The sequence below is a fragment of the Anas acuta genome, chromosome 21 (assembly GCF_963932015.1).
Source record: "Anas acuta chromosome 21, bAnaAcu1.1, whole genome shotgun sequence".
Taxonomy (NCBI): domain Eukaryota; kingdom Metazoa; phylum Chordata; class Aves; order Anseriformes; family Anatidae; genus Anas; species Anas acuta.
Genome location: NC_088999.1, coordinates 6,953,506 through 6,975,408, shown reverse-complemented (window position 1 = coordinate 6,975,408; position 21,903 = coordinate 6,953,506). Strand labels below are relative to the sequence as shown.

Below are 21,903 nucleotides of genomic sequence, written 5' to 3'. Positions count from 1 at the left end.
TCCCCTCTCTATATCTCTTACTTTTCCCCACTGTGCATCTTCAGTGGCTTTGGTGAGAGCTGGAGAGGCAGCAGGGTTACTGTCTGAAGAGAGCTTTCCATAGCTTCTAGAGCTTCTCCCACCTGGTTCAGCTAGGTGGTCTAACCAGACAATAAATGTGGGTAAAATCCCAAGTACTTTGTTGAGTTAGCTGGGCCAGACGCACCCCTGGGCAGCTCTTACCTGTGTAGTCAATGACAAATCCAGTGTTGCTGACTGATGCATCGCTTCGGAAAGCAAGGAAGAGGCTGTTACTGCTGCTCTCTATCCTCTCGGGTAGCTGGGAGCCATAAAAGCTTCCAATCAGGGGGCTGAGAGAATCGGGTCCATCATAAATATGAAGGAAATCATAGCCAGGCTCCAAACTGAAGCTGCAAAAACAAAAGGAAGAGCGCTTGAAGCATGAGCATGCTACAGCAGCCCTTTGGAGAAGAGAGGCTGTGGTTTTGATGGGCTGCACAACCACACAGCCGAGAGACTGCTTCTGCCCGAAGCCAGCTCTTCCCCTAAGCACAGGACATTTCTATCTCCTTTCCTCATGCAAGGAGTCAAGGACCAGTGATGCAGTCCAGAGCACGTAATCTTACATCCCGTAAAGTCACGGGGGTTTCCTATCTTCTAGTTACGTGGACATGTTCTTTAAAAGCCATGCACGTATCAGGGAGGAGCTGCAGTTGAAATACGTGCACATTCTCCCAAATTAAGGTACCATTTGAGAACAGACTACTGAGGACTATGGGGCCAGTCCTCCCAGGTTTGGTTTGGTTTCTCCAGGTAGATCACAACCCACAGGTGGGTCATGAACCCTGTGGCTCACCCAGGCAGTGCCCCACAGCTGAGACGCCCTCCCCATCCCCAAATACAGCCACAGAAGGAGACCAAAACAGCTCTCAGGTACGTACATATTGAATACCAAGGCAATGACATAGTCAGGAGACACGGTCAGCTTCCAGTCACACTCCTTCCCCGGCGGGTAGGGCTCTGGGTACTGCGGGGACAAGATCACTCCTGCTGGTCCTGTCAAGATACCTCCACAGGGAGCTGAAGGCAAGCAAGCAAAGGGATGAGGCTTTGTCTTAGAGAAACTTTAAAAATAGCAGGAAGGGAGGGAAAAAAAAGAGAAAGGTGGGTAGATAACGGGACAGAGAGGCAGTTTGCAAGGTTGTCAAATGTTAAAAGATATGTGTTGGAAGAGCTGGTAGCAGCCCTAACAGAAATGAGGGTTGTGTTCTTCCAGACAGGGCACACAGAAAAGGACAACTAGGGATGCTATTGCAATCCTCATGAGATATGAGTAACCAGAAGGAGAGAGAGATGCTTTTGTTGCATTTATGTAGGCAACTCCTCATCAAAGTCTGGACTGTTGCTAAGAAAGTGAAAACATGTTGTCTGGGACTAATGATTTGTTCGCGTTTATTACAGTCGCCAACACGTTAAATGCCAAGCTGATTGAAAAATCAATTATTACTTATTTGAGGCTGAAACTGCCTGCATCTGTGTCCACTGTGGCGAATACTCATGATTGATTTATTACTGTCAGCCTTTTTGCAGTCTCTTCATGAGGGTCGATGCTCTAAAAATTCCCCATTGCTCAGATCAATCCTCCCAGATTTGGGACGGGGTGAGAGAAGGGAGCACGGTCTGCACTGAAGGCAGGTGTTTGACAGTAACCAGACAAAAACAATGCAAACACCAAGTGGGAAATGAAGTAGTGTGGGACAGAACTAAGACAGCAAATGTTGGAAGGCTCTTCCATGGAGGTGTGTGCGTGTACAACCTGTGGACCTTTTTAAAACCCTCCTTGCAAATACACAAGAACCTCCAGATAACAGGTAAAATTTTGCTGGGCTGTACTAGAAGGATCACATCAGAGAGTAACCTAGAGATCCTTCTCCAAGGCCCAAAAGCAACTACTTCAGTCAAGTCCAGCTGCAGGGCACTGCAGGAACCAGGAACTTCCATCCCTCTTGAATCACAGCACAGACCAGCGAAGAGTTTATCTGAAGGTCACGCACAAATAACTTGGAAGAACAACGAGCACGTATTCTGTGTCCATTAGCCTCCAGGGAGCATTCCTCTTCCATACTAATGTCATGGGAAATTTTAGAAGAAACTAAAGACTCATTTTTGAAAAGCCTAAGGGAGATGACTGTTCAACACTCTGATTTCTTTGAAAATCCCACCCATAATCTCCAAAGGATTTGAACTAGAAGCTGGTTTCAAGTCATAGCTATTTGGAGTTGGGTCAGGATCCAGATTTCAAATGCCCCAAAATCTCTGGTGGTTACTTCGACAGACATTTCAGTTAAGCCCACTTTTTTTTAGGGACTGCAGAAGTTGTACAAAAAAGTTGTGAAAATATATCTGAATGCTAAGGACAGCCATCTAACCCAAGCCTTTAGTTAAACCCCATTTTCCCAGTCAGCTCTATGAGGCCTGTCTCTATAGCAGTTACAATAAAACTAGTGTTATCTGGCTACTGATTATTTTTCCCAATCCTTTGCCACTGAAGGGAGGGAAGAAGCGAGACATCGCTTTCAGCTTTCTGCAGCCTATCAAAGAGATTATGTCTCCTAAAACAAGATTGCCAGGCCTCTGTTCCAAAAGGACCCAACATGGTATCTCCAAGTCAAATTGCCTGCAGTAAAGATGACCCATGAGAATTCATCCCACACCTAGATTAAGGCACTGACTATGCAGCTCTGAAAAGGACTGCGAGCCCAGCTTCTGGTGTGAAAGAAAGCTCAACAGGAGAATGACAAGATGGGCATGACATGCAACGATATGACTTAGATATAGCTCCGGGAAAAGTAAAAGGACTGTCTCCATCAGGCTGAAGGAGTGCCACACTCGATCATTAGGACAGTCATTCAGAAAACACCAAGTCATCCTGCAGGGAGAATAAATCCTATGCATGCTGCAGAAGCTTCCTAGCTGGCATTAAATCAGATGTTAGAAACACAATTAACTGATTTTCATTGCTTGGGAAAAAAAACATTGCACAAGAAGGGATGAAAGTTACAGGGTAAATAATTGGTGGCTAGCATTTAAATGGACAGTAAATTTGATGTTTATTGCTCCTGTGTTCTTAGCGTGAATATTTTTGTGTTCTTGACATATGAAAAAAACCCCTCATGAGTTTCTTTTATTACTTTATGAACTCAAGGAGAATGTCAGATAGTTCCTTCTTGTGACAGAATTTGTTGTCTTCTCATGCAGAAATTATTAACCCATGACCCCAATCCTCTCTAGCAACCTGAGTTTTAAAGAAGTCTTTAATTTTGACCTGTCAGGTTAAATAATATCACTTACATTGCAGGATGTCCTATGAGCTTCCAGCATGAACTAAATTCTTATTGTCCCAGTAGCTCTGTGAAATGGCTGAGACCTCTGTACCCTGCTGCAAACCTCTTCAAACCAGGTGGGACTCAGTCCCTTTGGATATAGAAGTTTTGCAATGAAACTGGGTGGGGAAGCCAATTCAATGGAAGGATGGATGCTTGCTCATACCTGTGCAGGAGGGAGGGTCTGGCTGCCAGAAAAATCTGTTCTCAATCTGCACACAAGTGATTTTGGCCTCCCCTTGCAGAGCATATCCTGGATTACACTGGAAGACGATGGAGTCGCCTGCCTCTTTGCTGTCACCACTCCGGCTCCCATTCTGAGGAATCCCTGGGTCATTGCAGGAAGTGGCAGTGGAAACTGAAGAGCATTAAAAAAAAATATATATATATATATAAAACACAGGCTTGTGGAATTTCCTCTCAGTTTATACCTTTCTTGCTTTGTCAAAAAATGAAGCATCTTATTTTCAGCCACTTTCAACGTACTACATTTCATCCTAAAACTTCAAAGTTCCTTCCCTATTTGCCATTGATTTACCTGAAACACATCTGCTAGTTCTTTGAATACATAATTGCAAAATATTTTGCAGATGATTGATTACAAGAACTTTATGAAGTTTCCAACCTCTCCGCACTGGTCTCTCCAGCAGAGACCTTCACTTGTTAAAGACATCGATTTCCAGAATGGATCAGATACAACCTTAGCTCCTTCACATCCTAATTTCAGCCTGAACCAAACCCTTGCTGCTCTAATATCTTACAACTGTTTATTTTTAGCATCCTTAACCCAGTGTTTTCTCTGCAGAAGGAAGGAGCATCATTTCCAGCGGTGAAACAAAGCCACAGCAGGGAAAGACTACTGCATTTGCTATAAACTATGGAGGAGATCTATGGCACGCTGCCGTCTGGTTCCTGGCTGTTCCAAGTCCCAAGCCAGCACCCCATCAAGGAGCCTCCATTTCCTCCTATTTCCATCTTGACTTATTTGCAGAGGACAGAAAGGAAGAGAGGAAGGGAGATAAAGCAGAGATTCACACGGCAGATGCCAAGGGCTGGCTGTGCTTAGGCTCTGTCCTTAAGCAGATACCCAAGCAATGACTTCATTCTCCATCCTTCCCCCTTTGGTATCTCTTAAAGTTGCCACATGCACAAAAACTGGCTTTTACTTTGCACTGAGCATCTGCCAGGCCAGCTGGTAAAGGCTCTGGGGAGCAGCAAGTTCAAGTGCACTACACAGAGTGCAAGTTTGATGTATAATTGTGCGCAGGCATGTTTACTTAATAAGTCCAGGCATCCACTGATCTTACATGGCATTTTTATAGAATTCTTTGTCAGGCACATGCTGCAAAATACACTAATCTGCTAGCACTTTTCGCTTCCCCTGAGTGGGAGGAGAATTTAGCCTTTAGCCCTGGGAAGCATCAAGCCTGACCTTTCAGAAATACACGTGTTGCCCTCCCAGCCTCGCTGCCATGTCCCTTGGAGGTATTGAACGGCTCCCGTTGGTCTCTCAGCTTCCCTCCCCAAGTGCCTTCTCGGCGGGGGGCAGGCAGCACAGCTTCTCTGCTGGCTGAGCTCACGACCTGTCAACACTACAGTTATTTAACAGCAGGGAAAGTCCTGGAGTGACAGAAGTTTTGCAAGCTTATATAGATCATTAAAGTTCACAAGATCCAAAATTGTATACTTCTGAGCTTAGGGCTGACTACTTAGTCACACCTTGTGAACAAAGGCTTTGAACAGAAGCATTCAATAAAGACCAGCTCTGTATCAGGCAGCCGAGCAGAGCTTATTTCCTGCTACGTTGATATGAGTCCATTACACCTAGCCAGTTTATAGCAAGCCCTTCTTAAAAGAGCCAGAGGAAATCCCTCTCTCTCTTTCTGTGCAACTGAAGATAAGGCAAGTTAGCAGCCCATCCTGGTCTCCGTTGGCAGGCTGTGACACAAGCCTGGCAAAGAGAGAGGAAGGCAGAGCTGTGCTCAGTAGCAAAGCTCTCCCTCTGTCAGGGTTATCCCAGAAGGTCTTGTGCCAATGCAAACTCTTCCCAAAGACCTGGCCTGCTCTCCAGGCCATGCAATGCACCCGGAACAGAAAACTCTAGGCAAAAACCTGGGACAGAGAGAATGGGCTCTGCTGCTTTGATATGTCTGAGTCACAGAAAAGTGGTATCATTGCTCACCCAGCAGCTTCCTGAGCTATTTCCTACCATCTCCAAAATGGGCATCTGCCTGGTTAGTTACTGGACACGTCAGTGAAGGCCTGCATCCTGGAAACCTCTGTGAGAATACTGAAATGCATCACCCAAATATAACTGAAATAAATGTACTTGCGAGGCCAGGTCTTTGGCAATGACCACCAGGACTTAGGCAATGACAGGCTGCAGGTGCATTACACGTAGTGCTGCTGCTTGCAATGACAACCCTACAGCAACTAGAACTTTTGGGGCTCTGCATCTAAGGGGATCCAATTTGAGGGATTTTAAATAGACTTGGTTTTTCAGAGACCACTGACCAACTGCTCTCAGGAAGCCTGGGGGAAGCTGCCTGTGTGCTGCTGTCTCTAAGGGACCGAGTGGGAACATGGTGGAAAATATCTGTAATTCCTATCGAGTATTCCACAAAGAACTGCTTGTATCTTGCTGCCGAGTTCACCACTGTGAAGGTGACTGTAGCAGAGGGGAGCAGAGAATTTACCTGCATTGCAAGGACAAAATATGTGAGTTTTCTCTATTTGCAGAGACTCCACTGCAGCAGAGCACAAATGGCTGGAAGACTGCACAGTTCCTGCTGTTGAGTCCAATACAATGTCATGAGCTTACAGCCAGCAGAACTTCATAGGTGAACCCTTGAAATCACTTATCAGTAAAACCAAGTTTGGACAACGCTAAGAAAAGAACGTAAAGCCTACCTGAAAACTGAACAGCAAAGCCCTGCTTGCTCGTGAAGAAATCTGTGTTGAACTGAAGGATGACGGAATTGAAGGTACTGTGGACATCGCTGGGTAAGCTGGACCCACTCATCTCCTTTAGGAGGATTCCGTTCTCCACTGGACCATCCCAGATCCTCAGCACGTCGTGGAACTCCTCAGTGTGGAAAACCATGAAATGGAGCCTGTGTGGCAGAAAGAGCTGCAGGTCACACCACAAACTAAGCTCTGCCTTCTTCCATGGAAGGGTTACAAAGGAGCTTGCTACCAGCCCAAGGTACCTCGTCCCACTGAGTGTGTTCCCTCCTGGTATCTGCCACCCACCTCAGACACCTATTTTAGCCCTCTACCAAACATACTCAGTCGATAAAAAACAAGATCTCTTAGTGGGATGCCTCCTTAGTAAAACACATTGAAAAAACAGAAAACAACTGGGTCACGGACACTAATGCTTTCTGAAAAGCTGTGTCCTTTGTGCTGTTCCCTAAGCAAACAAAATTACTACTCTCTCCTAAAAATCTTGAGTCGTAAAGGTCCAAAAGCCAACCACGAGCAGTGGAGAAATCCCCAGCTGGAAGATCGCCGTTGGTTTTGCACTGAAGGTGCTCAGCCATTACGGTGAGTAGCTGTCACACAGACAGAGGCTCAGTCAAGGACACGCCAGCAACCTGCAGCAGGGAGGCACAGAAGCTGTGAAGAGGAGGACGGGCTTTGTCCTTGGTTTTACGGGGCTGTATTACAGATAAACACGGAAGTGTTGAGAAACTTATTCTAAAAGGAAAATTAGCAGTAAATGTGCTCAGGTCCCTTCAGACAACTGATGTATATTCATGCAATTCACACTTTGTCCCTATGTTGCACACAGCAATCACCTTGGCTGTCCTTTTGCTTTTTTTCTGTCCTACAAGGAACAGCTTTTTGTCAAGGGCCAGCATCTACTGATAAAATGCATTGATTTTTGTTACTTGCTCTCAGATCAAAGAATTTGCTCCTGGCACCAAGCTAATCTTGTATATCAGGGGAAAAAAAAAATGGAAAGGAAAACAACCAGCACCACTCTTATTTAAAATAGCATCGTGCTGGAAAAGAAACCCTCACCAGGGTATTTGGTGCCCCAGAGGTTAATAAAAAAAGGGCAGAAAGGAGTGTGTTTTGGGGGGAGACAGCAAACAGGCAAGTGCAAATTCTGAACGCTGGATTGAAGCACGTGAGAGGAGCAACGTGGCTGACATGGGAAAGGATTTTTACACATTTTACAAAGTTTTGGATATTGAAAAGCTCTATTCAGATCAGCTAACAGAATAACTTCGGTAAGAAATAAAGGGAAAGAGTCAGCATGAGCCAGCTCTCCAAAACACACAATAGGAAGGGAAGGGAGAGAAAACAGAAACTAAGAAGCTGGTGGCTGGCGGTGAAATTACACTCTGCTCTCCATGAGGTGTTTATTACAATGCTCTGAATGCAGATTGTGTTTCCTTACCGGGTGTACTTTATAGTTTTGTCTGCCCTGGAGAGAGGGCTGCAAAGTCTTCAGCATTTGCATCAAATGCTCCTTGGTATACAACCGCCTGCAGCAAGTGCTATGTGGAGCTCTGCTTTTTCCTGCTTTTAAACTCAACCAGGGCTCTGCCTGCTTGACGCTTCCCCAGAAAATTCCCCAGAGAAAGCCCAAGATGCTGCCAGGAGTCATCCTGGTGAGGAAACTCACTGCAGAGACTGCACAGGTGATGGACCTGGCTGGGTGGGAGGAGGACAGAAGTGCCCTGGTGGCACCCGGGAGGGGACAAACTTGGTCCCAGCACAACCCCCAGTGGGATGCTCCTCGCTTCCCACCCCGGGCTGGGGCAATGCCACACTGCACTTCTCTCCAAAACAACCTCTGTTGTGGAAGGATGTAAAGCAGCTGCCACACAAATCCAGACTTTGCAAGGAGCTTTTGGATCTTCCAAGACGAGAAGTACCACCTAAGCATGAGATACCCTCATTATTATTGTTACCCCCGAGGGAGTTATCAGCTAAAGGCTGCTGCCATACATCAGGGCTCAGTCTTTTTCACTCCTGCACTTAAAATGTCAGCAACAAGAAGTCATTCAGTTGCCTCTGTTTCTCATTGCCACATTAGCACTGGGGGAAATACCTCCTGACATGCTGCAGTTAGGCTAATGTGGGTAACTCCAGGCACGCCACTCCGAAACAGGGGCAGAAATCTATAAACTGTACTGAGAAAAGCTGCAAAAATAAAACAATCAGGTACTGGGCTTAAAACCCTGGCAGCCCTCAGAAGAGAACAAGAAAGCATTTGCTTGGCTGCTTTCCCATTTATCCAGGGCAAACAAATAAATAAGGTAGAACCATGAAAAGAAAGAAGAAAAAAAAGGAAGAAAAGCCAAACACTGCAATGCACTCAGCAACAAAACGACATCCATGAAATCCGACGGAAACCGAAAGAGCAGAATCATAAATCTACCTAGCAGAGACCTTGCATTTAAAAAACAAATAAAAAAAAATAATCAAGGAAAATAAGAATGGATGATAGCAGAGCTGCTCTCCACTGATGCCTTGGCCTGACGATGTTTGCTCTCAGGCTAACCAGAGCTAGTTGGCCAGAATTGCCAGGGAAAACTCATTGCTGAAGACCTCAGAAATGGAAACAGGGAGATGCTGGTAGAGACTGACCCAGGATGGGAGACACTCGGGAGCTCACCAACACCTCGCCGAGGGTTCCAGCAGCTCCCTTCCCTCATTTACTTCTAGCAAGCAACTTGCTCGCAGGCTTTACCAACAAGGAGAATGCCTTAGGAATATAACCAGAAGACACAAGTTGCTCGACACCAGCTGGCTGAGGAATCTGTTGGGATAGCTGATTTTATTAAGAAAACTGGTGATCTCTGGAGCAAATCAATCTATTCAAAAAGCACATCTGTAACCAAACAGCACAGTTTTTCTATCAGCCTGACTCCATTCCCAGCAGGGCTTAATTTAAGACAAGACAGAACAACTGACTTAGCAGACAATGGAGACACTCTGACAATCCCAATTACATGCAAGAAAATGCAGCTAAAAGCAAATTAGGAATATATATGCATATATATATAAGCTGTCCTCTATCATATAGAGAGAGATAGAGAGGGCAACTTCTCTCAGCTTAGCAAAGCAGAGGAGAGGCCGGCTCTGCACTGACGATCTGCATGACCTGTGCAAAACCACCCTGCCCCAGCCCTCCAGAAGGCACCCCACAAGCTGCCTGCCCAGCCTGGGGGTCCCTCCTGCTGCCACCTCCTGCCCAAGCCCCTGCTTCCCAGCTTGGCTCCGTGCAGGCTGCTGAGCTCCCATCCGGAGAGGGCTGCAGCAGAAGGCAGCTTTACAGCACCGTGCTCTGAAGTCCCCACTGAGTCGTAATGCCAAAGCTGCAGGTCCTTGATGCTACCAGCAGCTTGCAGGGCTCCCCACTGCCACCCTCTAGCCAGGAGAGGGTTCCCAAATGTAAAAGCTGCGAAACGTGACGCACCTGGAAATATCTGCAGAAGAAAACTGCAACAGCCAGATGTTTTCACTCGTATTTCTCGATGAGACTGTGAAAAATGGAGCCTGTCCATACAGCACCATTTGTTAGGCTGGGGCTGGCAGCATCAATAAACCCTCTCGTGGCACTGAGATCACCGCCACGCAACAGAACGCCACTGCCGCTCCTAACTGTATATTCACTGCTCTCAGCTCTGCAAGCAGGACTTGAAGGCAATGTCATTCATTTTCCAGCACACCCTCCTGCTTCTCCATCCTATTTCTCTCCCTAGTCTCACAGCCAAGTCACTGTAGTTGCAATTTTGTGTGTGCGTGCACGCTTGTGTTTGCACACGCACACGATTAATCCTCTCTCAAAGTACAACCCTTTAACTTTCATGGCCATAATGGACAGACTGATTTTTCTGCCTCTCTCTCCTTCCTTTCCTTCCCCTCCTTCTGTGCAGATACAGCTTTATTCAAAAAGCTTTGGTGATTAATTTTAATGTAAGTTATAAATGAGGGCTTTATACAATTGCATCATGCGTGAAGAGGATTATTTTTCCAATGGATTACCATAAAAATGAACTTGCTGAAAATGTGCTCTCTCAACTACCCAGAGATCATCTGTTCTGTTTGAGCTGCCAAATAAAGGAAGAGAAGAAGAGAGCTTTCATCTCTAATGACAAAGGAAGGGTCACAAGGTGTATTACCATACTATTGCCTGGCATCATTTCATTTCAGCCCTGGGCCCTTGCAAGCCTCTGGCTGATCCTGCAAACACGAGCCTATAGTTCTGCTCATTTATGTACTCCCAGAGAAGTGGATGGGATTACGCATGTGAGTAAAGTGTGGGTAAAGTTCATTTGCTGAAGCAGTCTTTGGATGAGGCAATCTCCTACACTTTGGGAGAGGAACAGAGGACGGGGTTGCATGCCTACTTTGTCCTCCAGAAATCCGTAGGAACTCTTAGAGAAGAATGAAAAAAAAAAAAAGAGGAGAATTCAACTGGAAGTTGCTCGTGCATTGGAAACCCAATGACAAGAAGTTACTAAACCTCTCTGCTAGCTCTGACCTCAGGTCAGGAAAGTACTGAGTAAACCATCACCACTCTGAAGAAGAATTGCAGAAAACAGACGATAACAGAAAAAAAGCAACTGTAAAAACCAGGAGCGAAAACTTTCAACTCACCCTATTGTGCAGCCGGCTTCTGCCTCTATTGTCCAAATGCAATTCAGATTATGATCATAGGGTGTGGGGTATCCGGGAGACAGTATCCGTCCTGACGACTCTCCTTTGATAGTACCCCCACACTCAGCTGAAAAACGTATGGGTTAGTGAGAAGATTCACGACATATTATGGCTCTTGGCAACAATGCAACTCTCATCCTATCAATACAACAGAGAATTTCTTCCCATCTGAAGAGATTCTTAGAGCTTACTAGCCAAAGATAAGGAGAGTCATTTAATTCAGCTAAAACAGTGAGTCAGCAGAATAACTGCACTTCTCTGCATGTTCCTAAAATCTGACACGTTGTCAAAGCTTCCCTCCACCTTTTTGGCTTCACAGTGAATAAAGGCAGAGCCTGCCAGCATCCTGGCTTTCCCTGATTCATGCTTGGGGTGAAAGAGCTCAATTCTTCTCCTTGCATCTGCAAGTCTTAACAATTCATGGGTGTGATCAAAGGAAGAAGCCAATATGTGCATGTCCACTACATGAACCTCAGTGCAAGGATTTTTTCAATATGTTTTCATAATATGTCCATTAAAATTCTGTGAGTTTCCACATGTTCATGCAGACATGACCAGTCACGTTTATATTCAGCTAATATGGTAAAGGTTAGGAAGATGGATAAATCACATAAATTTGTCTTTTCACCTCAACATGCAATGCTGAAATTCTGCAGACTTACAGCATAAAGGTTCTAACTTCTGGGAGAATTCGGAATGCCAATGTCTGAGCACACCACTTAAAACCACGAAAGCAGATCAGAGGCGTAAGTCTCTAAGAACTTCAACATGCCCCGGAAAACACTAACTAAGCACGTTGCTGTCATGTAACAGACCAACAGCATTTCATTTAGATATACAAAATTTAATAAAATACTTTCCCATGCAAAAAGATATTCTGCTGGAGAGTTATGTGTAAAGAGACCACAGGACTTAACGAAGAGAAGACTAAGGGAATTAAAATGCCTGAGGAACTGGGATCAGATGTCATGTAGCTCTCAAATAAACATGACTTTGAACTGTCAAATGCCAGGACACACGTTGAAGTCTGCCATTAGCAGGAAGTGCCATTCTATTTAACACGTACAAGTGAAAGGACAAGGACTGAGAAAGCAGTAGTCTCCTTGCAGCAAAGCACAAAACCTTGTCAAATCTGTGCTCAGAGCACAGTGTTTCATGTTAAAACTGCTTGTAGAAGTTTTGCAGCTATCAGCGCTCTCAATCTGAAGATGCCTTACACAGGATCCTTATCGTTATCTTTTTTGATGTAGACGGCTGCAATCAATACCAGAGATAATGTCACGTGTATTAGCTAAAGAGAAAGAAAGGGCACTCAGAGCGATGCCCATGAGCAAAGCACTCGTTAGAGGAGTTGTTAAAAGCAAGACTTGTCTCACCTACACAGGTTGGCAGGGGTTGATCCCAAGCTCTCCGCTCCCCAGTCAGACAGACCAGCACCCGGCTGCCTCGCAGTGTGTAGCCAGGGTCGCAATTAAAGGATACAGAGCTGCCAGCGAAGTGCCCTTCGTCGTGGACCTTGTAGCCAAATTGCGGGATGCCAGGGTCCTCGCATTTGATGAGTTCAAAACCTGGAGCGAGAGAAACAGCATCAACTTTCCTCATATGTTTAACAGCCAGAAGCCATTAGCACAAGATTATATTAACTGTTTTCCTCTGAAGAAAAATGCTCTGTTGGCAAAAAGAAACACCATATGGAGAATTGTATTTTTTTGATTGAGATTGGAAGGAGATCCCAGGGATCTGATATCTCAGCTGCAAGTGGAAATTTCTGTATCACCACTACCTCATTCACAACAGAACAGGCTCGCTGGCATAATTCATCTCCTCCACTCTGCTTCCTCTTTAGACCCCAAAATCTTTATAGAAAGGACCATTTGCTCTACTCATGCAACTGTAACACCAAGATACACAACTACACCTCAGATTCCCATCTCACAGGCATATGGGCCCAAGACTTACTAGAAAACTGCAGCTCAAAGCCTTTACTTGTGTTCTCGCTGTTGGTGATGAACTCGAGCCACATGCTGCTGGAAGTGCTGTTTATGCTGGTGCCAAGCATTTCAGAGCGACTAAAGGAACCCAGCAGGCGAGCAGAGCTATTGCTGCCATCATAGACCTGGGAGGAACAAGAAACACATACTGGAAAACGTCCTTTATTTGCAACCTCAGGGGTCAAATCCTCCATGACTGAGAATATGGGCAGCTCATTTGGAGCCAGTGAAATTATTCCAGTTAAGAGTGTGACTCGATGAGAATTGATGGTGCTGTTTGTTTGAGGAGCAGGAGGATATGCATCCCTCCCTGTACACTTGAGCTTATACCGCACTCAGGGCTGTGTTTTCTGAACTAAGCTCTCTTTCCAAAGCTGCAGCACAGCTACTGGGAAAAACACTTTGTTCCTAGAGTGACTCATGGATGTGTCTTGACCCCACTATTATTATTAAAAAAATAGATTTTTTTTTTCCTTTTGGATAGGATGATTCTCTTACAAGGATAAAGAGCAACTTCTCACTAATAGAGATTGACAGTAACTTTCCTCAGTGGTGGAAGAGAAGTTGATGACAAACCTGTTCAGAGAAAATAATTTCTTTCACAAGTATATTCTTTGCATTAGGAGGAAATCTCTCTCTTTCTAGTCATCCTGTGAGTTGCAAATATGTGGATTACACCTATCTCACAGTGCAGAAGTATGGCACTTAAAGAAGGACAGAGGCATTCTTGGGAAGATGGTTTAGCACAGCAGCACACGTCTTGTAATATTAATGCTTCCTACAAAACCGTTTCTTTGTGATTAATAGAAACTCAGCCTGGATTTGTCTCCTTCCATATAGAGTCCTGAAACTTGTAAATGCAGATTAATCTGAGTATGGGAATGCTGAAAAGCTTGAATTTAAATAAACCCGCTTTGCAGGGGATTCAGCCTTGGTTCCTAGAAACACAAAAATAACTCTACAAACCTCCCACTTCCTCATGTGTCAACAGTTCCCCCTGTACAACTGTGCAGATTAAAAACTGAAGTCTAGCTACGAGGGGAAGACCTCCAGCATTCCAGTAAATCTATTAAATTATTTACCCAAATTAATTCATATTTCTACACGGTGTCATTTTTGTAGCCCTGCGTGGTATTTGAAGCTGATGGGTTAAAGCCTGTCTTTGCCTATCTGCTCACTCTCAGAGGCCAAGTATTTCTCTCTAAAAATAAAAGTAGCCTCTCTCAGTCCATATGGGCTCTTTCCACTACTTTTGCTATTTAAGACAGATGCTTGGTAACCTAAACAATAAGGCACAATATGTGTAACAATGACTGAAGCCTTCCCTGCATCTTAGGGAAGACGACAGCAGAAGGTATAGCAATGCAGCAGAGATATCCACATTTTTACAGGGTACAGGATTTGTTTATACACTCAGCAGCAGAGCGAAGCCTCAAACAATCAGCTAGGCTGTAGAGCACAGGATGTTCACTACTGCCTTAGTTCTGCTGCCAGGGACTGCCATGAAAATGTGAAGTTCAGAGGTGCTCGTTCCCTAAAATCACAGAATATGTTTTAAAGGCAGCCAACTAATGCCCAGCAGTGACACATGCTGATCAGACAGCTTCCCTGGGCTAGAATATATTGTTTCACAGCTGTATCAGCTTTCTACCTTGTTCTAGCACTAGAGGGAATACCCACAGATAATATCCTAGCTCAGCTGCCTAGCCTTAGGACCAGTCTGATCCAGGAAATCTTGCTGCTGTCTTCAAAGCAGCCATGTCAGGCACTTAGTGACACAGCAGTGACTCCTGGCTACGGAAGCCGTATGAAGGACTTTTTTGGGGGATGTCAGTCCAATTCCTAGTATGAGACTCTTCCAGAGATTACCACTGCACTGCTTGCACTGCCTGGGTGGCATTTTCCAGAGGTTAGTCTCAGCTAGCTCTGTTAAAATTTTAGGATATCACCTCCCTGTCAGATCTTGCTCACATTACAGCACTACCTTTCACTGGTAGAGAGAAAAGAATTACCTTGAGGACATCTCCTGCTTCCAGTTCAAAAGTCCTGGCTTTCAGCTGGATCCCCTTTCCTGGCTGCGTCTGGATGGAGTAGATGCACTCGTGGTTGTTGTTATAGTTTATTGGATAGTTGGGGGACAACAGAACACCTTGGGTTCCAGTTACAGATGAGCCACATTCAGCTATATAAAGACACAAAACCACATTTTAATAACCACAGATGCTCACTCCTTCCTATACCCATCTGCTAACATATCCATGAACTCTATTTCCAAGTACAGTTAGTGAAAAAAACAAAGAAACAAACCCCAGCACTTACTAGCACCTCTGTCATGCTCAGACCTCAGGTGTTTTACATGAGATTAACATCCTCTCCTTGTACAGATAGGGAAACTGTGTCACAGAAAGTCAAAATCCATGGAAAGCCACCACCTGCTCGAAACAGTGTATGTGTTTGTGTTCCTTTCTGATTCATGAACCAGAAGGAAATTAAAATAATATTATTAGATTGAAATATTTGAAGTCTTTTGCCACGCTGTTTAGACAAATACCTTTACAATTTTTACGTTAAAATGGGAAATAAAAATTGTAATGGCATTCTTTTAACAGCCAGCACGGCACACAGCTGCCTGCTGGTACCTGTGCATTTCGAGTGTAGATCTCTGCAGAAAGAAATGCTCAGTGAAACTCTAAAATAATTACCAACAATAAAGCTATGTGTGAATTTGAAAATCTTCCCCAAAACAATTTCCTGAAAACTAAAAGGGCAAAATTTGACATTTCCTCTTGTTTGTTGTTAATTCTGCCCTTGGCTCTTCAGTTCATCATCTGACAATATTTTAAAGGACCTCTTGCCCCTTGCTCCCTGCTTTTGTTTTTCTTCCCCGCTTTGCATCTAACAATTACATCCATTCCCATTAGAAAAAGAGAGAAAACTGGAAATCCTTTTGCCCCTCTGCTTCAGAAGCTAGCTCTAATTTACATGTTTGTTTCCTCCCAACATGTCACTCAGAGTCCCACAATGGGCTCGGGTTTTTTCTGTAGCATAGAAAGAATTGACCTTTCTTGTTCAAAATACAAGGGACTGGGGACAGAGAAGGAGATGCTGCTGCAGGAATTCCTGTCAACCTCTTGCTCAGGGAACTGGAAGGGTAGGGGTACTTTACTTTACTGCAATTGTTTCTCCCATTTCTGAAGGGGAGTTTATGTTCTATGACAGGTTATAAAATGCTATAATTTTACCAGTTCTGGAAGAGGAAAAAAAAAAAAAGACTCCTTTCTCTCCGTTATTTACTACAATCTATCCCTATTATATTACATTCTTCTAGTAAGGCTTCTCTGCTTTTCTGCTCTGGGTAGTGTGAACAACATTTGTTTTCGAGTCAAATTTGAAGCTGGAAGATTTGTAAGACACAAAACTAGGCAGAGTGATCTTCCTTGGAGAAGGAGGAGAATGACAGCTTTGGAGATTCAATCGATCTCGAATCTCATGAGATCTAGGTTTAAGGCTTCCAGGAGATGGAAAGAACCAACTTTCGCCTATTTTATGTACTGCAAGCTTTTAAAGACACTATCTCTTTCTCCTATGAACATGCCACAGTGTGTATAATAGGACTGCTTGTAGCGAGGACATGCAGTCCCCACTACATGATGCAGCGAACAGATATTCAAGTGCATCTGATTGCAAGCAGCAGTAGTACCCTGATAGCACTGAGCTTTCCCAGAGCTCATGGGACAATCTGAAAATTAGCTCTTACCTGCTGGTATCTAAGGGAGGAAGCAAAAGTTTGCAACACTCATTCAGCAGTGACTGTCTCGTCTGAGCATCTGAGCCCAGCCAGAGCCCATTTGCTACAGAGACGTACAATCCCCTAGCATATGCAAATATGTCCTGCAACCACCCTGTGTTTAGGATTTTTTGTTACTCCCTGATTAGCTCCCACATGAGCAAATCATGAGTCGTCTTTTTCTTGGCCTATTTACCCTGAAAGATTTTCAGCTGTAAAACATTGGCTCGCTACTCCTTTGAGTGCTGGTGTTTTGTATGCACAACTGGGGAGAGTTGCTCCAACTTGCCCTGAAAACAGCTTTTCTGATTAGCTAGCTCTGCCTCGTCTCCACGGGTCCTTCGCAGCATACAAAGCTGCTGGATCTCAGGGAAACCATCATGGTGCATGTGCAACTTTCTGCACTGACTCTGCTACCTCTCTGCTGGTCCTTCTAATAAAAAATGAAGGCAAAATGAGGAAGCAGCAGCAGACTGGGGGAGAGGAGGTACTTCTGAGGTGACTTTCTTCTTCCCTTCTTGGCTTCTATGGCACTCCCTTTAGCACAGATTGCCCGGGGATGATGCTGAGGACATCAGCACTTGGCACCTGGTGTGAAGCAGCAGTCAGCAGGGAGGCATTCCTGCCCTGGAGAGACGGGCTGGCCAAGGGACAAGATTGCCCTTGTTGCTGTACAGATCCATCTAGAACAGGAACTGAATATAAAGTGTCCGGGCTCTCTGGCAAAAACACATCTCCTGTGATCTGAGGGGCTACGCCCCCAGTTTCCATCTGTAGCCTTTCGAACAGGGCAAGCACACAGGCTTGGAAGTGCACCGCGGGCAGCAGGGAAAAAGCTGTCACCCTGCTACCAGAGTTCTGTGCACATCACCAGACAGGAAATTTGATCCATTATTATAAAACCCACATGCTAATTCAAAGCTATCTACAGTAGGGAATGGGGAAAATGGAAGCCATTGTGTCCATTTAGGGATGTCTGAGGATCACGTTTAAGCTATGTTATGATTCTTTTTGATTTCTATTCCCTTGATGAGCTTTCTCTGCAACCTGATTATTATTCATGCCCTGAAGAGGCTGCTTGTCACAGCAGGATGATGCAGCCCTGCGACCTAGGCATTAAACAGTGCTGGGAAATGCATTCAGCATGGCAGGAGCCAACAGCAAAGCTCAACAGACTGAGAAAGTAGCCTGGCTCTTGCTGGGATGCCTTCTTTGTGAAGGTTGCACATAAAGAAAATCTACCTAGCAGGCTTTGCCAGAGTGAAAACAGGTAAGAAGAGATCTGTTCTGTCTGCTCTGAATCAATCACTTCACGGTGCTGTGGGTGGCCCAGGCAGCAGCAGAGTCCTGAATATTTTCCCCCTTACTAAACATACAACAAAACCAGAAATGCGTTAATCTTCCTTTTGCAAAGGCCTGAGGCAGTGGCAATTCTTCTTCCTTTCTGCTTTCTCACCGTGGCACGCTGCTGCTTCTGCTCTTTTTTGCGAGCCGCTGTGCTTGGAGGGGTCTCTGCAGGCCGGGCAGGGGGCTGCCCTGCAGACCTCACCAGACAAAGGCTGCCTGGAGCCCGTCTGCATTAGGGATGACAGCCAGAAACTTGCTCAGTGTCACAGATGACTTCTTCCTCTCCTCTACCTCCAGATTTATTTATTAGTATAAATAATTGCCAGAACAATTGCAAAAAAAGGTGCAACGGTTAGGAGGAAGAGACATGCAAGGTGTACCATGCCAGAAACCTCTGCAGAATAAGGAAAAAATAAGAGCCAGAGGGAGTTTTCCAGGGACATCCGCGCTAATGTGAAATTTGCATTCCTTAAGATCACCTACCAGCTTTCGTCTCTGGGCTATTAAGTTTTACAGCACATGGATTCGAAGGGAGGATGGCCCTAAAACCAGGCTGTTTTACAGAACCTATCCCCAAAAGGATGACGTATCTCCCATAGTTTGTGACTCATTCACTTGTACGATCACTGGGGCTCGACCAGAGACAGGGGGCTTCTGCTGGGACCCCAACCATGGGGCACTCCTCGTGCTCCAACCCAGGAGCAGACTGCAGCCCCTCTACCCATCCCTGCCCTCCTCAAACTGAGCCGGAGGGGCTGAATTTGTGCCAGCTCCCCCTCCCCATCCCCGCACCACCCGGCCTGCAAACTGAAGGATGCCGCCCCCGAGGCGTCCCCCCGGGGTGTGCCGCGCGTCCCTGCCCGACTAAACGATCCAGCACAGCGAAACCAACCAAGCAAAATGAAAGCACATGACCACCTACCAACACACCTTGGCAGAGGCGAACTCCACACACGCCGCCGCCCCCCGAGGCAGGTGATGCGCGACGCGCCCTCCAGCCGGTAGCCGGGGAAGCAGGAGAAGGTGAGGACGTCGCCCACGCCGAACTGCAGCCCCTTCCTGATGCTGTAGGCAGGGACCTCCGGCTCGTCGCAGGGCTCCAGGTCGTATTCTGCAAGGGGACAAAGACACGTATGGCATGGCAGGGTGACACCTCACAGCACTTTCTCCCCAGCCCTGAACGTAAGGATGAGGTGGGAGCTCTGAGTTTTGAGCCAGCTGCAGTGCAGGTCTGAAAAAGAAGCATCCATGCAAGACGTATGATGTGTTTGACCATGAAGACCAGCTCGGGTCTCTTTCTCCATACACAACCCTCGGGATGTCACCAGGATATTGATTTAAACCAGCTCAAAATACAACAGGTCTCGTTTTCTGTCCCTGTTGTCAGCCAAACAAGAAAGTGACACCGGTGGGGGCCAAACACGATGGAAATTTGTCATCCTCCCTCTGGTTTAGTAAAATGAAGATGAATTGATCCGGATGGGATTTCTGGTCGCCTCTCCATTACTAATCCTGAAAATGAATGAACACAGCGTCCTGCTTGGGGAATGCAGGAGAACATTTAAGCTGCTACTAAATGAAAGGTCATGGAGCGTTATGGAAAAGAGCCAAATGTATGTCCCTGGTCACGAACCATTTTAAAGGAAACCTTTTTTGAGAGCTATTTTTTGAACAAATAACAGAAGTGCAAAATGCGAAGCAAATGCTTATATAGATAAAGGAAACTAAAAATATAACAGACTCCCGTTTTCATTTTCCAAGAAAGGAAAGAAGTCCCAAAATACATTGAAAATAGCAGCTATAATTAGATAATTGGAGGCAATTTGTTTTAGACAAAAAGGTATTTTTCCCCCATCAAAATGGAAGTTAATTGGAAATTTTCTGTCTAGTTTCCACAGAGCATCATCTGCGAATCGCTGACTTCAGAGGCCAGACAAAGGTATTGGAAACCAGTTCTGAGTGCAGCAGGTTTTATTTGCATCTATGGCAACAGCTCTGTCCCTCAAAGACGCATCAGACTGAGCTCCACAATAAAAATGGTCATTTCTCTTCCTCACCAGCAGGCCGAATTTGCAGCAGTTGCCCTCGGGACTACAATGTATGCTGAGATATAGAAAAGTAACAATATGATAAGCTTTTGTCCGTTACCTGATTGTTTTACAGAATGGCTTGTCAGGGCACTCAGGCAGCAAAGATTACATTTTCTGAAATGTGTGCACAGGCAAACACTTCAGCAGTCATTTGTGGGACTTCGGGGTAAAGGACACAGTTCAACACCTCGCAGCCTTCAACCAGAGATCACCCAAGCAAAGTATTTGCAAGCGTGATTATCTGTTTTGCATAAGCAACCGTGTCTTTATTTGATTCTCTCTCATCATGCACATGCTGCTCTTCATTGACAACTTCTGAGAATCCAGACTTTCGTTTGAAGAAACCAGTATTTTGTACAAACAAACAGTTGAAACCTGCTGTCATCAATCTGAGCTTTGGAGACCTTGGCTCTGTTCTCACCTCTAGACCTGTGCTTTTCTTTCTCCAGTGTCTCTGTCCCAAGCCCCTGACTTACTGGAAATGCTCATGGCAAAAACTGTCCCTTACAAGTGCTGGTGCACGGATCTTCATTGGCACAGCTGGGGCAAAAAGGGCTTCTGCCATCAACAAAAGCCCTCATCCCTTGATGCCCTGCTATTTGTACCAGGAAGTCTGCTTTAATTTGCTATCAGCAGGTCAGTTAGAGAAGGTCCAGCAAGAAAATACTGTTTCCAGCTTCTCAGCAATGCTGGTGGGCTCATGGAAACCTGGCCTAAGTTACACGTGTTACATCTAGGACAGGCTGGAGCCACCTGCAGAGGCTGGGTCACTGGGTGAGCATCCAAGAGGAGCACAGAACCAATGAAAAAAAAATAAAATGGGACCAGAAATACAATGGGAGTGACCAGCTCCGCTTAGCTCCTTATCCAAGAAGTCCAGATTGCCCAAAGCTGCCTTCCAAAATATCCCATCTGTCCCAGCTTCCCAGGGTGGAAATGGAAATGCTCTATCTGCTGCAGTGATTTTCCTCTGACATACAAAGGAGGCAGGCATCTGGAGCGAAGAGAAATGGCCTCTTTGGGATACCCCCAAGAAAAGGAGAGACGAAGCTCTGTCCATAAACAGAGAAGTGAAGATCAGTGGGTGAGGAGGGAGAGGACAGCAAACACCTTTGTAATGGGTTATAATTCCAGTGGGTCCAATGCAGCCATCTACTGGGGCTCAAGGCAGGCAAAACTGCTGCATCTGGAGGTATGGGGACTTGAAAGAGAGTATTTCCTGCAACACACAGTGCTCTAATGCTGGCACAATTTACAGGTGTAACAAGAGGAGCAACCTTCAATGACCTGAATCACGTGTACTGCATCAACAGGAACTTATTCCCAAGTTTTGCATTAAAGCTGGAAGAAAAGGGATAGCACAAAGTCTGCCTGCCTCTGTTCTTACCTGAGAAGGTGATGTTGAAACCCTCGTAGGACATGGAGAAGTCTGAGATGAAGCGAATTTGAGCAGAGAAGTTTCCAAAGAGCCCTGCACTTAGTGGGGCGGGCAGCCGAGAGCCTGTGAGCTGCTTCAGCGGCTGGGCAAAGCTGGTGTTCTCGGTGATCAGGAGGTAGTCATGGCCATTCTCCAGGTGAAAGGTATGAAAGGTGAAGAACACACCTGCAGGGGAGGAAAAACAGAG

The 21,903-nt window shown here is 45.5% G+C and overlaps 1 protein-coding gene across 12 annotated transcripts in view; it reads right to left on the bottom strand.

Moving 5' to 3' along the window:
• The window catches only part of CSMD2 (CUB and Sushi multiple domains 2), a 322,375-nt gene that overhangs the window by 82,125 nt on the left and 218,347 nt on the right, over positions 1-21,903 (bottom strand). For all 12 annotated transcript variants that reach the window (XM_068657555.1, XM_068657554.1, XM_068657553.1 and 9 more), the window contains 10 exons: positions 21,666-21,881; positions 19,111-19,299; positions 15,067-15,236; positions 13,023-13,179; positions 12,440-12,631; positions 11,004-11,130; positions 6,294-6,496; positions 3,550-3,741; positions 942-1,080; positions 223-410 (listed from right to left, as the gene is read on the bottom strand). In XM_068657555.1, the coding sequence (XP_068513656.1) occupies positions 223-410; positions 942-1,080; positions 3,550-3,741; positions 6,294-6,496; positions 11,004-11,130; positions 12,440-12,631; positions 13,023-13,179; positions 15,067-15,236; positions 19,111-19,299; positions 21,666-21,881 (1,773 nt within the window). The remainder of the gene's footprint in view (positions 1-222; positions 411-941; positions 1,081-3,549; positions 3,742-6,293; positions 6,497-11,003; positions 11,131-12,439; positions 12,632-13,022; positions 13,180-15,066; positions 15,237-19,110; positions 19,300-21,665; positions 21,882-21,903) is intronic.